This window comes from Lipophrys pholis (genome assembly GCF_963383615.2).
Source record: "Lipophrys pholis genome assembly, chromosome: 10".
Classification (NCBI taxonomy): Eukaryota; Metazoa; Chordata; class Actinopteri; order Blenniiformes; family Blenniidae; genus Lipophrys; species Lipophrys pholis.
This window is the reverse complement of record NC_137640.1, coordinates 27,619,733-27,634,355: the sequence shown is the minus strand read 5'-3', so window position 1 is coordinate 27,634,355 and position 14,623 is coordinate 27,619,733. Positions and strand designations below refer to the sequence as shown.

At 42.6% G+C, this 14,623-nt stretch overlaps 1 protein-coding gene across 1 annotated transcript; it reads left to right on the top strand.

Annotated features, from left to right (window-relative positions):
- The first annotated feature begins 626 nt into the window (after positions 1-626).
- LOC308115427 (ubiquitin-protein ligase E3A-like) lies at positions 627-12,834 on the top strand. Its single transcript, XM_080472918.1, has 11 exons — positions 627-869; positions 2,450-2,484; positions 2,737-3,014; positions 3,101-4,275; positions 4,382-4,526; positions 6,821-7,026; positions 7,200-7,364; positions 8,919-9,074; positions 9,166-9,239; positions 9,317-9,460; positions 10,477-12,834. Coding segments are annotated over exons 2-11 (2,466 nt in total). The 5' UTR covers positions 627-869; positions 2,450-2,482; the 3' UTR covers positions 10,598-12,834.
- Positions 12,835-14,623: the final 1,789 nt, after the last annotated feature.

Sequence of the window (14,623 nt, the reverse complement as noted above, 5' to 3'; positions counted from 1 at the left end):
GATCCATCAGTCCAGCTGTGTGGCCAGATGTTGGCCACACAGCTCAACAGGAGGTGAGACTCTTGCTCAGGGATCCACGGTGAAAGTTGTTTTGGGCTGCGGGAGGAAGCCAGGCACACATGGGGAGAACATGCAAACTCCACACAGCCAGTATTTGTACCCCGACCTTCTGACTGTGAGAAGGGAGCACTAACCACTGCTCCACTGCACAGCCAACATGTCAGATTGAATAATTAAAACACAACATGCACACACAATGATTGATTTAAAGGGATTCAAAACGTTAAATAAATGTATATTTCATATTTCTTGCCAGGACTGACCTTGATTGATTGACCTTGACAAATACCAGTTTAACAAATAACATTTTGTGAATTGTTTTAGCTGTTTTGTGTTGAAAAGGATGGGTTGTTCATATTAAAATATGGTCTTTAAAAAAAGAACACTATTATTGAGAAGTTTTGACTATTTTTGTTTGTTTGTTTACAACTCAAGTGAATAAAATGCAATTAAAAAAACATAAAGATTTAGAGGTAAATTAAGTGCAGATTAAGTGCGATAGATTGATAGATGTTATTCATAATGAATGTAAGCACGCGCGCGCAGGCCGGGGGGGGGGGGGCTCCACAGTCTCGCGCTGCATGCTGGGACTAATGGCGCTCTTGTTTACACCACGGTTAGAGGAGGATATTTCTCTGTGACTTCCAGACTAAAAGCTCCTTTATCTCGCCAGCCTGTTCGCCGTGGTCCTCCGAGGCGTGTCGGCGGGGTGTCGCAGAGCGGCTCAGTCCGGGGAGGTGACCGTGTCCGGGGCGCTGAGCGGCGGCGCACGTTTAATTTTGCACCGTCACGGACGCACTGACGCGCAGGTCTGTTCAAACCATGTGTACAACCATGTGTACAACCATGTGTACAACTATGTGTACAACTGTGTGTACAACTGTGTGTACAACCAGCACTTTTTCACCAATTCCTGCCCCTGCTGGCTGCTGAAGTCAACATTAAAGTGTGTGAAGGCAGCCGGCAGGTTTCTGCTGCGTCATGGTGGAGTGACACTTCAAACACACTGAGATTTGTAAAGCTTGTTTTTTTTTTTAAACTCATTTATTAATTATTATTATTATTATTATTATTATTATTATTGCAGTCTGTTGGTAATATATACTAAAGGAATTCAGGGAAGAAAATTATAGACCTAATAGTAACTGAAGTACAGGTTTCATTCATAAAGTTTTGTGGATCAATAAAAGGCTGTTTGAGCTCATTCATAATCGATTCAAACTATTAATTAATTTATCTTCTATGTCTGATTCGTCCAAGTTGGGGATATAAACCCCATCATAATAGACCTTGACCCAGAGGTTGTGCAACGCTTCCATGTAGTCATAGCTGGAGAATTTGTAAATTTAGATTTATTTTTTAATGATATTGAGCGAACTTGCTGAACTATGTTGTGACATTAACCCATTTCCTCTGTTAATAGTGTCTTTGCTTCACATTTAAATGTTTACTTAGACACTCACTGACCTCAGTGTATTTGGACATGTGGACATGGTCAAAATAACCTGCTGAAGCTCAAACTGAGCACATTGAGGTGATTTGAAGTTTGTGGTATTTCACAAATCTACAACCATCTCAGAGATGGACTGAAAAACATAAAATATCCCCTGAGCAGCAGTTCTGTGGCACGAAGCAGTCTGCTGATCCCTGAAGTTAAGGAGAATTGTCTGTTTTGTTTGAGATTATAGAAAAACAAGAAGAACTCAAATAACCACTTCTTATGGGTAAGCTTTGCAGAAGACCATCTCTGATCACTGAACCGTGAAGCCGGTGGTCTGAAGCAGCTGAGGACCACCGGGTCTCACTGCTGTCAGCAACGGTTCACACAGACTCACCAAAACTGGATAACACCCCTGTTATAGCATGTTGGTATCAATAGTTCAGGCTGCTGCTGCTGGTGTGGGAGGATTTTTTATTGGCAGACTCTGGGCCCTTGGTATCATTGTCACCACAGACAGTTACACTACATATTTCTAAAAGATAGTCCTAAGAATGCACCTTAGAAATATTAGTAGCATTAATTCCGTTAGACCCAAGACCTCATCGTCAGTCACACTTTGACGTTCAATAATACTTTGGTGAGCAATGTGGAAGTATCACACAGGAGATTGAGCTTTTCCCTTTAAGCCAGCTGTCAACAATGGGGGCTTTTATTTTGACACCATGGCAGCAGCTGCCAACTTACAACTATTAAACTAAACTAAACTAGACCAACTAACTAACTTAACAACAAACACACAACACAATCACTACTGACACTACAAGCCTCATATAACTCCCAACAATGACATTTAAAACATCACCAGCCCAAACTCCCACAATGCATTGCAGCAATCAGCTCTGTGATGGATACAATAGTAATAACAGTATTTCTCAAACCTTTTTTCAGAGGACTGTCTGAAGAGACACTGAATCCATCCGAATGTAAGTAACTTCTCTGGACCTGCACTAGTTGTAAATACACTAATACACAAGTGAAGACTTCCAGTAATATTTGTCTCTTCCTGTTGTTATCTTCTTGTCAAAGCAAGAACTTGTACACAAATCCTTTGCAGATCTTAAAGACATTCTTATTACATTATTTGCATTGCAAGTATGTGTCTTTGCTTTTTCGTCTCTAACCAAAGACGTCATTGAACCCGTCGGTCTGACTTCCTGTCTGAATGTCTCACGCAGGAACAGAGCGACTGCGAAGCGTCTAATTGAGCGCTACTTTCGGCAGTTAACCGAGGGCTGTGGAAATGGCAACTGCACGAATGAGTTTTGCGCTTCATGTCGTGATTTTCAACCTTTGGATAGCAATTCGGCGGCCGCCAAAGCGCTCGAGCTGTTTAAGATTAACGCCAAACTGTGTGATTATCATCCCTGCATTGCGTCCAGCAGTGACGGAAACGCTCAGCTGGACGGAACGATGGGCGACAAAGACCCCGCCTCCCCGAACGACGAATTTTCAGGTACTGTAGAATCGTCTCTTTGACGTCTATGAACGCTCCTCTCACCCTGTCCTTCATTCAGTTTTTATCTTCTTGTGCGGTTGCAGATGTTCACTATTTCACAGAAAACAGTGTTGGCATGATACTGAAGTTCTGCGAGGAGTGTGGGGATTATTCTGCTCTCGTCCGCGCCATCGGGAGAGTTTTCTCGAATGCAGAAGCCCTGATGAAAAGTTTCATGAAAGAAGAGCCAAAGGCTGCGGAAAGTCCTGACTCTGTAAAGCCAGAAGAGTTGGAGAAGCAGAGTGAAAAGACGGGCGCCTCCTGTGATGAGGAGTCGGAGGAGACGTCCGGCTCCTGCGACATGACGGTGGACATCGAAGCTGTCCGCAGGGTCTACGATAAACTGCTGTCCATCGACCAGGTGGAGGCGGTCCTCGTGAACGCCATCATATACCTCACTCCCAACTTGGAACTCGACCTGGAATATCTTGACGTGTACGAAACAAACCCAGATTACCTGAACCTCTTCATCATCGTGATGGAGAACAGTAACCTTCACAGCCCGGAGTACCTGGAGGTGGCGCTGCCGCAGTTCTGCAAGGCCATGAGCAAACTGCCGGCGACGGCGCTCGCCCGCCTGTCGAGGCTCTGGTCGACGTACGGCCTCTCGCACCTCCGCCGCATGATGGAGACCTTCCAGCAGCTCATCACTTTCACCGTCGTAAGCAACGAGTATGACGCAGAGAACCTGGTGAACGACGACGAGACGGTGGTGGCCGCGACCCAATGCTTGAAGGTCGTCTTCTATGCCAGTATCCTGGGAGGAGACGTGGATGTCGAGCACAACGAAGAGGATGACGAGGACTCGGACTCTGACGAGCTGACGCTGCATGAACTGCTGGGCGAGGAGCGTCTCTACAAGAAGGGCCCCCGGGTGGACCCCCTGGAGAAGGATCTGGGCGTCCGGCCCATGGACAGCAGGAAACCCCTGCTGTCTTTCGAGGACTTCGTTAACGAGTCTCTGAACGACGTGGTGGAGATGGACAAAGATTTCACCTTCTTCAAGGTCAACGCAGAAACAAAGTTTTCCTTCCAGAGCTGCCCCTTCATCCTGAGCGTCATCACCAAGAGCCAAGGCCTGTACTACGACAACAGGATCCGGATGTACAGCGAGCGGCGCCTCACGGCCCTCTACAGCTTGGCACAGGGCCAGCAGCCCAACCCCTACCTCAAGCTGAAAGTGCGCAGAGACCACATCATCGACGACGCCCTCGTCAGAGTGAGCCCCTGCACGTTGAGTCCGTTTTTGCATGTGCAGAGGGTGTGAGAACAAGGTAGCCGTCCCTCCTGTCTGAGAGTTAATCCAGTCCTCCCTTCTGTTTCAGCTGGAGATGATCTCCATGGAGAACCCGTCTGACCTCAAGAAGCAGCTTTTTGTTGAGTTCGAGGGGGAGCAGGGGGTAGATGAAGGAGGAGTTTCAAAGGAGTTCTTTCAGTTGGTTTTAGAGGAAATTTTTAATCCTGACATAGGTGAGACTCGAAGTACAAAACACAGGTGCCTGTGAAATTCTGAATGAAAAAAAACAAAAGAACTGTTTAATTAGCCTTATTTAGCTTTGCTTATTTTTTCACCATGCATAAAGTCACAATAACAGAAGGATGCTTGTAAATCTCGATTCTGCTTGATGTGCAGTGAGTACTGCACTGCAGTATTCTAACAATACTCAACAAAGTATGGCCGTATAAACCGGGATTCAAACGTGAGGCAAAATTCATATTTGTATCTGTTTTCGAGGATCAAATTGAAGTTGAAAGAAAAACAATGGTTTGCTTTCTTGTTGGTTCACTTTCAGATCACCTTAGCTCTCAAATACTAGATTTAAACATCAAATATTCAAAGAAATATTGAAGAGGTCATATTACACGGTTTTTCAACACTTCCACATGGTCTCGTTAAAGTTTATTCCCCCAAATCCAGCTTTTCCTTGATTTTCCTCCATTTGAATATTGGATCGTTGGAGCTACATTCAGAATCTGCTGTGTCTGTGTGAGCTGTACTGGCTCCGCCCACACATGCCCATCTTAGGAAGAGGAGGAAATCCTTCCTCTCGCGGTGCCATGTGCCAGAGCAGAGCTGCCTAATTGTGGGAGGAGTCAAAGGGAGGGCCGACCTTGATTGGGATTGGCTAAACCCCCGATGACACTATATAGGGTTTGATTTCTGATTGGCTGGTTGGAGCAACACACTTTTTAAAAACTGAAACAAGCCAGGCAGAGAGAGGACAGACTGTCTTCACTTCTGGGGCGTCATTCCAGGTCTGGGGACGATTATTACTGTGGGAAAACCAGTAGACAGTGAATTTAGCATAATATGAGCCCTTTAAAACTACAGCTCCGTGAAAGTGAAAGTATCGTTTTTGTTTCAGAAAACTTTCACACACAACATTTTGAAAACGAAGTAAATTTACGCCTAAACAGTAGAAACTATTAAGTAGAAACCACAATTTACTTTGGCTGTGTTGTGAATGCGGAGTAGCAGCGGTCCTGCCGAGTCGAAGCGTTTTGAAGAAGTTGCTCCGAGGTCCATTCCGTAAACACACACCCAAAAAGGGAAAGTTTCGCGTTTTCACTTGAAAATGCCGTGTAAACAGGCCCCGACAAAAACCTTTTTATAGCTTCTCCTGGAAAACGGTTCTCCTTCATACTTTATCATGAGTTTCAGTCAAACGGCACCAGAATTCGTTCAGAAGTGGACAAATAAAGTTAGTCGACTCTTTGCTGGTTCAGAACGCTGCAGATAATCCTCCAGACAGAGACGGAACCAACAGAGCCATTACAACAAGCTTTAATTTACTGAATCAAAACGCACGTTTCGTGCAGAAAAACATCCAAACAGCTTCTATGGGAACAATGTTGCTGTCAGTTCACTATTGACACTCAACATCAAATGTTAAATTTTTTTGTAAAACGTGCCTCTGTTAAAAAATGATAGTCATTGTTTGTATGTTTGTTTTAAGGATTGTCACTTTTGCTCTCATACGGAATTGGATGACAAAATGAATACACTCTCAAACGACAGAGTAGCCGAGATACAGGTTAGTTTGAGACAAAGAAGATGAAAATCCTGTAAGTTTATAACACTTTATTTGTACAATATCTTGGCTTCAGGACATCTACTTTGTGATTCCACCTCGGTGAGGATTATTAAGTGCGTCGGTCCTGTGGAGGTGACCTGTTGAAATGTTTCACTGAAACTCGAACCTGTTAGTTGTTGAAGGGAATCCCAGGACTACTTTTGTTAATCAAAAACCTTTCATGGCATTTAATGATGCCTGAGTCCAACTGACAAAGATCGCACATTTTTACTTTTCGGATTGCTTCACTGGATTTCTGTTTATGCTTTCTACATATTTCCGTCACATAGTACACCCTCGGTACGACACACTGAACGTTGAACATACTGTGTCTTTTGTTTTCATTTGTACAAAGTTTATGAAGCTTTTCTTCCTTTAGTTTTATATTTAAAATCCCAACGTGTCAATCAGGTGCACCGACTTGGAGGAAGAGACGCTTTGCTGAAGCAAAGTTGGCAAAACAAAATCCTGTGAAATATTATGTTGGTTTCTACTTTCACAATTTCAGTTAGTGAATTCCCAGGAAAGAAAAAAACACAGGTGTGTGTGTGTGTGTGTGTGTGTGTGTGTGTGTGTGTGTGTGTGTGTGTGTGTGTGTGTGTGTGTGTGTGTGTGTGTGTGTGTGTGTGTGTGTGTGTGTGTCGTGCCAACTGTCAGTTTTCTCATTTTTTTCTGTGTGTGTGTGTTTAGGGATGTTCACCTACGACAGCGACACAAAGCTTTTCTGGTTTAATTCTTCGTCTCTGGAGATTGAAGCGCAGTACACTCTCATTGGAATCGTCTTGGGCCTCGCGATTTACAACAACTGCATCCTGGATGTCCACTTCCCCATGGTGGTCTACAGGAAGCTCATGGGAAAGAAGGGAACCTACTTGGACCTGTCAGACTCACATCCAGTATAGTAACTTTCTCCAAAGTTCATACACAGTCCAGATTTTCCCCCAAAAAAGTGTTTGTTCACAGCTGTTGTGTGCTTGTGTTGTATTTTACAGGTAAAACTTCGGAGTTCTGCAGAAATTTAAAGGACATTTTGCGTCAGTTGGCAGTGACTGTCTCTTCTCTCTCGCAGGTTCTCTACCAGAGTCTGAAAGGTCTGCTGGAACATACCGGCAATGTGGAGGAAGACATGATGCTCACCTTCCAGATATCCCAGACAGACCTGTTTGGGAACCCGGTGCTGTATGATCTGAAGGAGCAGGGAGACCAGACTCCAGTCACCAAAGACAACAGACAGGTAAAAATGTGTGTTTTGTTTTTAACGTTTAGCTGCAATAGATTGAGGGCCAAAGTAATGAAAGTCAACTGGTTTGGTCACAACCGTCACAAATACCTCAATAAATTAAGCAAACGTCTGCCATAGACTTTTTGTAAAAGACGAAACAAGTCAATAAAAACCAGTGGAGGATCTTTGCTTTGTAAAAGTAAAACATTGTGAGTTTGATGAACTGCCGCACGAACTTGTCGCCTTTTTTAACACCATGAGAAGTCTTTAGCAACCATGAAGATTAACTCCTGTAGCTGTTAAAGGGTTGAGGGTCTCGTTCCTCGGTTCTCCTCTCATGACACGTTGAATGTTTGTATGATAAAGCTGCAGTCACACCGTGGGGGTGGGGGGGGGGGGGGGTGCTGGTAACTTCATCATGAACTCTTCTGAGGTCAGGCTGCAGAGGCGGCGGCCAGAGGCTTGTTCAAACCCCATGTGTAACAACCACCCGGATTGTTAGATTATATAATGTCATTTAACCCAAAATGTAAAAACTGGTTAATAATGTAACAAGAGGCTGAGCCCAAAATGTAAAACTTTAAATATTACATTATGGGGCAGACAAAATATTTTTCCACTAATATTGTTATAGTTTTATTACATCATAAAGTGAATTATGATTGTTTTATGGACTTGGAACTGCTTCAATTTGAATAATATTGAAAGAATGAGTAAAGTTTGGACTATTAGTTGTTGTTTTCTAACGTATATATCTATATACAGTCTGAGGTATTCATGTAGGATTGCTGTTGCCCAAGTCATGTATAGTCTTCTGTTCTCTATAATCTGTAATCTATGTCTCCAATCACCAGTACAAAATAATGTATACCATTAAACATATTAAGATCCCATTTAAATTCTTGTTAAATCTTTTTACATTATTCAGCAGTTATTACATTTTGGGTTTCATTACAACATATTCCATAACAACTTGTTACATAAGAGGCTGTAACAGGACCAGTGAGACTGCATGTTCTCCCTGAGCCTGTTTGGGCTCACTGCCCTGCAAAATGGACAGTATTAGTGAAAGTCAATTCATCTGTGACTCTGGTTCTCTGTGTTTGTCCGCGATGTTCCCTGCATTCGCTCCTCGTCAGCAGAGTTTGACTCCAGCACCTGGAAACCCCGAGTTGAATAAAACAGTCCAGAAGATGGATTAGTGGATTGGGCATGTTTACAGTTACTGATATTTTATGCTCTTTACAGTCTTTTTGTGCCTCTATTGTAACTTTCCAGAAATGTTTTTTTCATATGCGAAAAATATTCTTAGTTTCAGTAATAAATGTATTTTTTATTTAATTTTTTCAGTTTCACATTAATTGAAAGGGTTTACATGATTTATTTTAATTGTGGCAGAAAATATTGACAACTTTTTCTTGTCTTGGCTGATTTCACATCCTGCAGGTTCCCCAAACACAGAACTCTCAGATTTATTGCTGAAAAAAAGAGAAAACGGTGCACTAGCACTTGAAAAGCGTTTCATTTTTTTCCCTCCTGCTCTTTGCATGTGTGGTTCGTTGTCAGGAGTTCATAGATCTGTACGCTGACTACGTCTTGAACACAAGCGTTGAGAGACAATTCAAAGCCTTTAAGAAAGGTTTCCTGATGGTCACCAACGAGTCCCCGCTCAAATACTTGTTCCGACCAGAGGAAGTCGAGCTGCTCATCTGTGGAAGCAGGGTGAGGACACGTGTCCTGATTTATTTTCGTCTTTGTTTCTCGCAGGTGGCTCGTTTCTTTATTAACCGCTCTACACTTTGTCGCCCCTCAGAAGCTGGACTTTGAAGCTCTTGAGAAGACGACGGAGTACGACGGAGGCTACAGCCGAGACAGCCGAGTCATCAAGTAGGCGGAGCTGATTCAGTGGAGCACTTTCTGTTTTGGTGTGGAGGCGTCTCACAGTTTGATCTTGGCGCTTGCAGAGACTTCTGGGAAACCATTCACTCCTTCGGAGAGGAGCAGAAGCGGCTGTTTCTCCAGTTCACCACCGGCACAGACAGAGCGCCAGTGGGAGGCCTGGGAAAACTGAAAATGATCATCGCTAAGAACGGCTCCGACACGGACAGGTCAGGAGGTCTGGACCCACCCGGCAGGGAAATGTTCCAACACGCGTTAAAAAGGTTCCGGTTGCTCATTTAAAACCAAAGTGTGTCCAACTTCTGCTTCACTTTGACTGAAGATTCATGATGGAGACTGAAGGAGGACGATACATTTGTCCCTCTGATGCTTCGTAACGTCGCAGTCCCCCCCCCCTCAACGTTATGCTAATGCTAATGGCGCTCCACACACTAGTAACTGGGAGTTCAGTTACTCACATAGTTACTTTACCTGATGCTCCAGTGGAGCCGCCGTCTCCCCGTCCCACTAATTGAGCTAATAGCTTCACCGTTACTAGAATCCTGAGCAAACATCCCCAGTGAGAAGCAGATCAGTTACTATTTCACTAAACAACCAGAGTCTGGTGAATCCTGAATTAATGAGTCGTTTTTAAATTCAAGCAGAACGACTCCTGGTGCATGAATCGCTGCTCTGAGCGTCCTGCTGCTGTCTGCACGTTGTGGTTGACCTGGGATGTCAGTTGATAAATCTCTTTCTTTAAATGAGCGCTAACATCCAGGTTGTAGAGCATCTTCCTCCCACTGACTGATGTAACTCCAGTTGAACGGTTGAGCACATTTTCAGTAACTTGCACAATTCTGTCCAAATTTTAAAGGATCCATTTTAAGATGACAAAGCGAGACCAAACTCCGAAACGCCTCCGTTTTGCTGTAATGTCATGAAACAGTGAATTCTGAGCTTCGGTAGTTGATCTGCTGCAGCCGGTCACATGACTTGCTAGTTTACTGAGTCTGGATGGATTGTACACCGTGCTACTTGAATTTCTGTGTAAAATTGCAAATATGATCATCCATGCAGTGACAAATACTGAGGAATGCAGGTCCTGACTCTTGAGAGTCGTTTAACATCTTGGGTTTGACAGTTACTGTCAAGAAGCTTTTCCAAGACATTTTCTTACTCTTGACTGACGTTTTTGGTTTCGTCAAGTTTCTCACTCAAACTGTCGTGTCCTTTTCTCCGGCAGGCTGCCGACCTCCCACACCTGTTTCAACGCCCTGCTGCTCCCCGAGTACTCCTCCAAGGACAAACTGAGGGAACGACTGCTCAAGGCCATCACCTACGCCAAAGGCTTTGGGATGCTGTGACGGAGCCGCAAAGAAGGTTTTACAACCGCTTTTTGACAACAGAGACAAGAAGGGAGTTTCAAAAAAAGAAAGAAAAACAGACAAAATCGCAATGAGAAAAGTTATTTAAGAAAATGCTGAAAAAACTCTGTGCCTAGTCAAACTGTTGCAGTAAGGCAGCATCTTAAATCACAGCCTGACGTCCAGACATGGAGGGGCTCATCCTCCACCTCTATGCTGTGTGTTCTATATGTTCTATATGTTCTGTATGTTCTATATGGTCTATATGTTCTATATGGTCCATATGGTCTATATGGTCCATATGTTCTATATGGTCCATATGTTCTATATGGTCTATATGGTCCATATGGTCTATATGGTCCATATGTTCTATATGGTCCATATGTTCTATATGGTCCATATGTTCTATATGGTCTATATGGTCCATATGTTTTAAATGGTCTATATGTTCTATATGTTCCATATGGTCTATATGGTCCATATGTTCTATATGTTCCATATGTTCTATATGGTCTATATGGTCCATATGGTCCATATGTTCTATATGTTCTATATGTTCCATATGTTCCATATGGTCTATATGGTCCATATGTTCTATATGTTCTATATGTTCCATATGTTCTATATGGTCTATATGGTCCATATGGTCCATATGTTCCATATGGTCTATATGGTCCATATGGTCTATATGTTCTATATGGTCTATATGGTCCATATGTTCTATATGGTCCATATGGTCCATATGTTCTATATGGTCTATATGTTCTGTCAGTGCAGCCGTGAAGCTTTTTTACCTCTGAACAGCAGTAAACACACTGAACCAAACACACATCAACTTTCAAGTAATTATCATTATTATTATTATCAATTGACACCAAGAACCTTCTTATTCAACTAAACACCAGTACCACTTATAGACATTTATTGCGAACTGAATTGGAAAAAGTTGTCGTTTTCTTGACCTCATGAAAACTCGTATGCAGTCAGACAAAACAATTAAATTAATTTAGTGGAACTCAAATGCATGTTTGCTGAGAATTTTGCTGTGTAACTGAATTGGATTAGAAAATGTTTATTGGTGGACATTTTTACTTCAGTTCAATAGTATTAAGTTTTCAAATTGTCGACCATTTGGTGACACTATTTACTAGTTCTGGGCATCGATTGACTGTTTAATCACAATTTAGCGTTTGATTTCCCGCAATTAATCACATTGTTTGGCACAATATTCACACAACAAAACAATGGTGATAAGTTAACAAAGAAACATGCAACATTTAATTGAAAAAAATCTTTAATTTTTCTTTATTTTTATCAACATTTAGGTTTTACTCTGCTAAAAACTGCTGAAACTTCCACAATCATTCATTAACTAAAAGAAGAAGCTTCACATTGACAGGAGTGCCGTCATGTGTCTGATTTTTTAAAGACTGATTTTGCACAAACTGCTTGTGGATGCTGCCTCGCTGTGAACGCCACCGTTAGTCCTCCCTGCTGACGCCTCGCCTTCTGTAGAGTCACTCGATTCCCCAAAGAGGTCAAAACCGAAGCCTGCTAGTTTGTTTTGATCATTTTTCACGTGTGTTTTTGTTTGATGACATTAATAATATTTGATGTAATAGACTGTGAAAGTGCACTTACACTGAGCACACACAAAATATTTATTAATTCAGTTTGAAGTTGTTTTATTTTGCAGAGCAGTGTTTTCAGGCTCTGGGCATTATGGTGCTCTTTGGGTGCAATTGCCAAGGTAGGCTATTGAAGTGAAGCCTTTTGTATTACTGCGGATTCAAACAAGTCTCACAGGCAACTTTGAATTGAAACTTGTGTGTGATGACGAGCACGCCGCCAAACTTAAACCTATTTTAACTATTCCCACGTAGTGATGTGCCTCTTTTATTATGTATGTCTTGAACACTGTTTGTTGTCGACCTGGCTTGAGTTTGTTTTCCACAGCCGGCAGGCTTCTAGCAAGTTTTCACTGACTCGGTTCAGACTTTCACATCACTTTGAAAGAAAAAAGCCTTCTGTTCCTACGGGTTGATTTGCCGACACGCTGTGGCTGCTACCAGTGTAGGTGCAGTCACCAAAGGTGAAATGCTTTTCTGAATGAAAACATCCACGGAGAATGTTTCTTAGCCAAATATCTCAGGTACATGAAGAACGTGCAAGGTAATGTGAAACTCCTCTGTAAAGCCACTATTATGCAAAGTAAATAAAGGTAAAAACAAATTTACAAACTTTGTTTGAAGCGCCTTAATGAGTGTCGTCCAGCCGTGTGGTTTACGTTAATAATCATATTGTGCAAAATTCACTTTCTAATGGTTTTCCAGCAGTAATATGTGTCACTATCAGTGTTGCCACAGTTATCTTGAAAAAGTAATGCAATTGCTGATGAGTAGTTTACTCCTTCAAAAAGTAAATTAGTTACTTTACTGTAAAAGTAACTGGTTACAAGTAACATTTTAGTTACTTTTAGCAGCTACTGACATCCCCCACCATAGAAATAACAACTGGTTTGACCAAAAACTCAGTTCTGGTCACTGCCTGGCCTCCTGCTGATACATATTTAACCTTTGACCTTCATTCTTTGTATTTATATCTGACTGATTTTTACTATTACTGGTTTTTATTTATCTGATGATGTAGTTGTAGTCTCTTGTTGCATTCTTTATTTGTTTGTGTAGCCCAGCTATTCCTATTCTCTATTGGAAAGGGCTCCGAGTTCTGTGACACATAACTCTCGTATTTTGATAAGTTTAACTTGACTATCTTTTGTGTCTTTCTGTGCTTGGGCTTCTGATATTGTTTACACTAACGGCACAACTACTTATTTGAAATGAATACTTCCTGGAAAACAGTGAACTAAAATCCTTCCCATTTTAATAAAAAAACAAACTCCATTAAACAGGTGCGTAAACAAAAGATACTGGCAACAATTCACAATAACTCAAAATTATCCAATTGATATAATCAGGTTAAATAAAATGTATTTTCTATCACAGTGTGCACACTGGTAATTAGTTCATAATCATTTTAACCCAAAAACTCAAAGCGCAGGCCTGCTTCGTTGCCCGGGATTCCACACAGCAAAATAAGGAATATCCTCAGTCCTTTCCTCCCTGAGGAGGAGAAAAAACAAAACCAAGTGGTACCTGGTCCCACAGAACTGGAAGGATTCCCTCCTACCCGTCTGACAGGCTCAGTCCGGGAACAGCTGATCGGCGCCACTGCAGCACCAGCGGAGCGTCCTTCCCGCTGCCAGAGGAACTCTGAGTTTTCCGGTCACTCAGAGCTATCTGGTTGCGTCTTGCTGTCTCCAGGTGGGAAACAGCAGGGTGAGCTACCTGCTCAGCTGTGGTGGCTGCCCCTGAAGCCGCTGGCCGGTGGTGAGGTGAATCAATCACTCACTGAACTAGTGAGTCATCTTCCAGCTGTCAAAGACACAGATCGCAACTTCGGGTGGAAGTTATCTGTTGCGCATCCAGCTGTCCTTTCACAGTCCTCTCCCAGATCGTCTCACCGACAGATCTGTCCACCGCGGCACGCAAAACACCCGCTTCGCTCCCTGTGTGCGGACCGGTGTGTCTCAATCACCAACGCGCCTCGAGTCTCCAGCTGACCTCCTAATTAAATCAACCACTCCCTTCACCTGATCTCTGACGCTCCTTTCCCCGTCACAGGTGAAGGTTCACACAACCAATCAAAACAGAACAACCTGAAGCATTGCTGCGATTGAAATAAAAAGGAACTAAAAAATCACAGACTTGAAATTTACATTTTAACTTAAATGAAATACATGAAAAAAAAACATTATTTTACACAATTTTACACCTGGCTACATTTGTTTATTTATTCCGATTCTTTTGTGTGACTTGAATGTATTAGAGCGAGTTGGCCTGTGATTGGCTGAGAGTGAAAAAGGGGGCGGGTCAAGTGTGCCTGCATTGACTGCGTGTGTGTGTGTGTGTGTGTGTGTGTGTGTGTGTGTGTGTGTGTGTGTGTGTGTGTGTGTGTGTGTGTGTG